At 32.0% G+C, this 7,449-nt stretch overlaps 1 protein-coding gene across 1 annotated transcript in view; it reads left to right on the top strand.

The window, feature by feature from the left end:
• The first annotated feature begins 1,498 nt into the window (after nucleotides 1–1,498).
• The window catches only part of LOC145246749 (ribulose-phosphate 3-epimerase-like), a 31,340-nt gene continuing 25,389 nt past the window's right edge, over nucleotides 1,499–7,449 (top strand). The window contains exon 1 of the mRNA XM_080108515.1: nucleotides 1,499–1,762. Coding sequence (XP_079964641.1) covers nucleotides 1,520–1,762 — 243 coding nt within the window. The 5' untranslated portion in view covers nucleotides 1,499–1,519. The remainder of the gene's footprint in view (nucleotides 1,763–7,449) is intronic.

Raw genomic sequence — 7,449 nt, 5'->3', positions numbered from 1 at the left:
AATCAAAACGTAGATTCCATTAACAAAGCTTCTTTCTTAGAACTGCACGCCTGTGGAACTCTGTTCCGTCTGCCTGCTTCCCTCCTGACTACAACTTGAATGTCTTCAAGTCCAACGTAAACAAATTCCTGATGAACCGCCCCCTTAAGTAGACACTTTAAATATCCACACTAACGTACTATATTTACAATAACCCTTATCCCTGAGTTGCTCCCGGGCCTTGATAAGTGATGACCACCTTGTAAAAAAAAAAAAGAAAAACAAGTAGACGACAAATCTGCTGAGTTGCTTCCCTTAACGTTTCCCATTGAAAAAACAAACTCTTATTCTCCGAGATTGTTATCAATACCACCCAGCACAAAGAATAACACACATTGACATATTTTATTAACAAAATTATTATTTATGCTAAGTTGTCTTTCTTGAACATTTTTCATTGAAAACCAAGCTCTTATTCTTTGATATTGTTATCAAAACAATACAAGGAATAACCGCCCCATCTAAATGTGAGAGCAACAATTCAACAATATTTTCATAACAAGTAGACAACAAACAAATCGGCTGTGTTGCTCACCTTAGACATTTCTTATTGAAAAACAAACTTTTATCCTTCGAAATTGTTATCGAAAACAACATCACACAGCGAATAAAAAATATTGACATATTTTATCAACAAAGAAGGACGCGAATCGCCGATAAAGACTATACTGCAATGAATAACCTTAACAGCAGGGATAAAGTGTCGTTGAACTGAAGAACACTTTATCTTATTTTACTTTTCTTAAGTTAATTTTAAAATAAACGATTGAGCAATCAATCGCTTAAATTTAAACTTATATTGTTTGTCTCGTTCTTTCCTGCCACCATACGCGGAAATTCAATTTTGCGGCTTCTACTTTTTGTTCTTATTCCAAATACGCACAAATTAGACTAACATAACCACAGTCATACAACTAGTCTCAATGAACTAAGAAAGCATATTTATTCGTTTTTTTTTTTTTTTTTTTTTTTTTTTAGTAAATTGGTGATGATTAAGTGGCTGATCACTTTACGTTGAATTTAAAGAAACCTGATCCCCCTCTAAAATATCTGAAAAATTTCCATTAAAAACGGAATTCTCTAACAAAATAATCAGTACATAGACAATTAAAAAAATTGATCCATAAAAAAGGCGAAAAAAGAACTAGTGGTAAATAACGTCTAAGTGACAAATTTAGGTACTAGTGCAGAGAGTGATCCGGACGTAAATAATAACGTTATTATTTAAAAAGCCATTCTTAACATGGGGAGGGGAGGGTATTTTGTACCTATTCTATACTTTAACCTTACAGTTGAATAAAAAGACATATCATAAAACTTTAATTAAACTTGAAAATACGATTTAAAAAATAGCTCGGATCACTCTCTGCACTAGCACCCAAATTTATTAAGATGAGATTTAAAATTTGAAGATACCATTAATAAGTACGAAAATCACATTCTATCTGCTGTTGCTAGCTTTGTAAGCAGTTACATTAAAATGGCGACCTCCTCTGGCTACACATGCAAAATCGGTCCTTCGATTCTTAACGCTGATTTATCGACACTTGCTGAAGAATGTCAGCGCATGCTAGATTGTGGCGCGGATTATCTACACTTAGATGTGATGGATGGCCATTTTGTTCCTAATTTAACTTTTGGTCATCCTGTTGTGAAATGTCTTAGACCGAAAGTTCCCAATGCTTTTTTTGATATGCACATGATGGTAGCCAACCCAGAACGCGTGCGTATTTTTATTTATTTTTTTTTTAATTCTCAACTTCTTGCAAGTTGCTTTCAAATCGAGTGAAAATACGGTTTATTTACTGCATTTCTTTTATATTCTCTTAAAGATTACGGTCGACGTTGTTAATGGAAAATAAATTGCGTTGCTTATTTAGAATTACACCGAAAAAAACAAAAACAAAACAAACAAACAATGGGTCTGTTTTACAAATAAATAAAAATAACAGAAATCCACCAAATAAATATCATTATGACATTTATTGGCTGGATTTGTATCAGTACTTTATTGGCGTGTTTTAGGTGATTCTCGGGACTCCAAAGACGTGATAGTATCACGTCGTCATCTTTGTTTTCGTTTTAAGCGAAGCGAAGCGCTCGCCATTTCGTTTCAAAAATCTAAAATACATTTTGGTGCTTATGCACTGACTTGTTACCGCGCTATTTTAAAAGTTTTTTTTTCAGGTTAAATTAAAGTTTCACGATGTCTTTATTTTTTTATAATTATTAGCTGGAAGCACAGAATGGTTACACCCCCCTCCCATCCCATGTTAAGAATGGCTTTCAAAATAACGTTATTTCAACACGGTAACAAAAGTGCATAAGTACCCGCATTTTAAACTATTAAAGCACCAAAAACTTATGCAGGTAGTTAGATGATTTACTTAAAACAAAGTGTAGAAGTACCAAGTTTTTTTCATGAAACATTTTTTTTCTTTTATTAAAAACAGAAAATGAAAATGATTGTTTAAACTGAGCGACGGCGACGGCCATTTGAAAACAAAAACATTGTATAAAAATTAATCAAAATTGTAAAAACATTTATTGAAAAGTTTGCGTAAGAAAATAGTTTAATTTTTTTGTTATTTCATGCTTCGACCATAGTTTAAAATAATAATTTCTCCCTTGGATTTTAACGACACGTACGCGAAATAAAATGGCGTCTCTAGTTTCGGCGATAAAGTGTAGAAGTACCGTTTATTATACTGTATTAGTTTATAATCAGAAATTCATCCTTCATGGTGGATTTTGACCAGACCCCCCCCCCCATCTCCGGTGCGGTACACCACGTGTTCGCAACTTATTGCATAATTTCTTTCGATCGACTATCTTTCCTTTTGTTAAATAAAAATCTTATTTAATCGGCGAAAATGTAGTTTAGTTGTTGACACTTTTGCCAAACCTCTAATGCAGAATAATGGCATATCGAAAATTCAGCCGCCCTTCGAAGTGGTTTCATACCAAATTATTATGTTACAGTTCTCGTGTGCCTAGTTCACCGTTAGTGCAGTTTTAGGAAGTTCTTCTTCCCAAGTCTTGCCTTTTCTCGCCATTTGAGAAGGGGTTAGTTAATTTCTAATCAGGAAATGCTGACTTGCACAGGCAATTTCACATACCTCTAGCGCGCTACTTTACCGCCATTGTCACATTGGTAATCGTAGAGTTTACAAATCGTGCTATATTTTAGATAGGATTTTCAAGTTCAATTTACCGTAAGGTATCTTTTGTTAAATTTTTAGATAAAATACAGAATAGTTATCAAGCCCCTCCCCCCTCGTGTTAAGAATGGATTTCTAAATGTTATTTCAGCACGGCCTGTAAATGCAGGATTACCGTAGGCACCTTCAAACACAACAGAACCCCTCCCCCCCCCATATGTAACACAATATAACTTTATAAGTATCAATATAACTTTTGTACCATTTTAAAAGAAGGGCAAAATAAACTAGTAATAATTAAAAAGTTTTTCATCGTACGAAAGTGATGAAATTGCGAGACAAAAATCTTGTTTACATAATTGATGCTTTAAAATAACGTTCCCACGTAGTAGGCATTCCGATAGCAGTGTCAGAAATCGCCATTAAAAATGTGTCGACCTATCTTTCGAAGCTTATAACTACTTGAAAAATGTAATTCAACCCTATTTTTTTTTCAATTAAAGGAGCAAAGACCAAAATTTTAAAAAATAACAGGTTTAATAGCAAATTATGTAATATGTTTTTTTTTTTTTAATCTGTTTTCTTTAAAAAAAGATTTAAAGAAAATCAACGAATTTTAACTTACTTCGAATATAAAAATATATATAAATTCCAAAAAATCACTTACCTATAAAGAAATACTAATCAATGGGTACTTCCATTCTTCATTGTTAAGAATTTATCCATATTTATATTTTATGTTCCATGTCCTTTTTAAATAAAATACTTTTTTAAGCGAGTATTAAAAAATACCGCGATATCAGATGTTTCACAACTGGAATATAGGGAGACAAACGCCGCCTTTTCTTCAAGTTGAGGACTTCGGTGGCCTTAAGCGCCAGAATTAATCTCCCTTTCTATTGCTGGCTGTAAACAAAAGTTAGTAAATATGGGCCACCTTAGTTGAAAAATGATCCCATTTAACTTATCAGTTTTTGCCGTTGAAAAAAAATCACTCTACCGATTTTTTATTTTTTTTTTTATTCTCTTAAAGAAATACATGAGTTTTTGATTTAATATATTTTATTTCCTCTTTATTGAGTGATTTTTTTTTTTTTTAAAGAACATTGAATGAAATAGAAAAAATTGTCGTAATTGTACGAAATTTTCTGAACAATATAACAAGATTATAAGGTTTCACTTAAAAAAACCCAAAAAATTCAACCTGGTTTTTAAAAAAAGGTTTTGGACTTTGCAGGTAAATTTGCAAATAACTATTTTTTTTTTTTTTTTTTTAATTAGCTTATTTTATTTATGGATCTTTTATCTTCAATTTGTGATACACAAATTTGAGGTGAGAAAATTATTTTCATTTTAATAGACATTTCAAAATTGGGTTGGAATAACAATGAAAATGAGGAAACCAGTCTACAAAATTATAACAGGAACATGAGTCAGTATGAACATTATATACCTTCACTTGACAACGTAAGAATGGACCATAGTCTTATCTGGCCCCCTACCATATTATATTCTCAAAGTTATGCCATGGAAACATTGTTGATTTAAAAACTATTTAATTGAGACAAATGTTTCACTGTGATTACTGTTATCAAGGAGCATTCGACCCATGTATAAAATTTGAAGTTGAAATTCCCTCTAAATGTCTACTATGACTGAACATTTAAGCTCAAAGATGACGATTCAAGACTTCATTGGCTACAATATGGGCCAAGTAGTGAATCTATGATTAACAAAACTGAAGTTATAAGTGTGACTTTGGTGTCAAATGGCCGTATCATTTAATGTTATCAAGAAGTACACACACTTTTTAATGTTATCATGTAGTCTATTTTCCAGACTAATGAAGAAGAGGGGGGGGGCGTCGAAGTTATTGTACACTTTTGCCCCAAGCAATGCCAGGTAACTCTGCTAGTTTTTATATAAAATTTATTTATTTATTTTTTTTTTTTTACTAACACCTGCTATATCCTGTGTTCCAATGGCATTACCATAGTAACAAAACTTCTCAATGGTTTTGTCATCCAAATATACTTTCTCTGCATCTGAGTTCTCATCCATCTCCATTTTCTTATACTTCTTGCACACACGTTTTTTTTTTTATTGCGTTTCAATCCACCAGTAATTTCAGTGAATTTCTTGTGTACACAATCCCACTGTTTTCTAGTTTGTCAGTGCTGAAAACAAGCAAGTAAATCTCTATGTGGGAGTAGTTTCTAGTGGTAAGAGAAGAAAAAGCAGATTGGAGTTGGGAGTGGATGGTGTACTTGAAAGATGAAAATGATTTGTAGAGGCCGGGGACAAAATAAATCTATGGATCTTTAATACTAGAAAAATTAATATTCAGACAGGATCCATTTACTCAACTAGCTAAGAGTATTTTGAATGGGATGAGTTTTCAAAGTTTATTAAAACACAAAATTCTATAACACTTAAGATTGTTTATAGCCCATTAAAAGTTATACGAGTCCAAAATAAAGTAATAACAATTAAAACTAAAGTTTTCAATAAAATAAATCTACGCCATTAAGACAAATCACTTTGTTTAATATCTTTCTATGACCTTTAATATCACAATTATGAATTGCGAACTTGTCTTGTGTGGCTTGGGTAGAAATATATTAAAAGTTGCATCCAAGTTCAGAAAACTGTGGTTCTACTTAATCTTCTAGGAGTTCGGCAAGCAGTTAAAATTTGGGAGGCCTAAACATTTTTAACTTCCTGTATCCTGGAAGTAAAATTGAAACAAAGTTATTTTCCTGGACTCTTAAAATACATATCAAAGGTCTTGTATGCACAATAGTCAAGGTTTTGGGTGCAAAAATCTGGAAGTATTTTGCCAAATAGAAATTTTGATACTATTAAAAAAAAAAAAGAAAATGGGAAAATGAAATCCTATCAGACTGGAATGTTTTAATAGTTATGAAAACAGATCTGAAAAAATTAAATTGATACCTACATTCAGTAAAATAATTGTGAAAGTCACTTTGTAAACCATGCACATTTTTTAGCATTCCAAATTAGACTCGATTGAAAACTTAAAATTAATATTTGCAATATGAGGTCACGTAAAAAAAAAAAACTTCATGCGTGCATATTTTGGATAGGTATGTGATCTTCAAACTTGGTACTTATGCAGAATACAAACTGCTGAAATAACATTATTTAGAAATCGATTCTTAACAGAGAAAAGAGAGTTTTGTAACTATTCTGTACTTTCATTTAACAATTTAATAAACAAAAAATACTGTAAAAATTGAAAAAATCCTATCTACAAAACTAGCATCGTCTGTATTTTGCATAAATACCTTCAACTTGGAAATTATATATATTCAAAAATAAATGGAGATATAAATTTTATTTAAAAATTAAACCAGTTTGCTTTAAATTAATTTAAAAAATGCAAAATAATTTAAGGCTGTATCTTTTGTCTCGATATTCAATTAATCGGATATATGAAATGTAAGCTATTTCTCTTAGTTTATCATTGATAGCTTTGAATCTGTTAAATTGGTATTTGATTCTTCCTAACCAATTTGTCTTTTTTGTCCACCGTATTCTTTGGAACAAAATGTCTTCTGCTTAAGTATCTTCAAAAAAATACTTCTTCTAACTAGGAAGATTGTTAGAATGAAAATATTTTTCATTTATTATTTAAACATCATGAACTACTTACAAAATTTATACATTGCTATATTTGATAAGTATACACTATAAGGTATTTATTCAGATTACTTGCATATCATAGTATGTAAAATGATTTTATATAGAAGAGATAATTAAAATGAAATGATATACATGGCTGATAATTGGTACGAGGGGCGTGCAATAAGTAATGCCCCTGACCCACTTCCAGTTGTCTGATCTAGCTGAAATTTTGCATGTGCAATGATTTATATCTATACGGGTTATGTGGCAAATTACAGCTCTGAACTAATTGTGGTTTCTGTTTTACAGGTGTTTGAACTGAGTCAGGTGTGAAATGGAGTCTGTTCAATGTCGAGCAGTGATCTGGGTTTTTGTATGTGAAAGGACGCACACCACAGGAGACTTTTGATGAAATGAAAGAAACTTATGGTGATAATGCCCCATCATATGACCTTGTCAAACACTGGCATCATGAATTCAAACATGGCCGGAAGTCTGTGGAAACAGCTCCCAGACCTAGTCCCCACCCCTGGCCTTCTGCCATTGATGAGGCATCTGCCCGTCAAATTGAGGCTGCCATTTTGGAAGATCAGCGCATTAC

Source organism: Euprymna scolopes, chromosome 24, assembly GCF_053919585.1.
Source record: "Euprymna scolopes isolate OS-2025 chromosome 24, ASM5391958v1, whole genome shotgun sequence".
Classification (NCBI taxonomy): domain Eukaryota; kingdom Metazoa; phylum Mollusca; class Cephalopoda; order Sepiida; family Sepiolidae; genus Euprymna; species Euprymna scolopes.
This window is presented reverse-complemented; position numbering and strand designations above follow the sequence as displayed.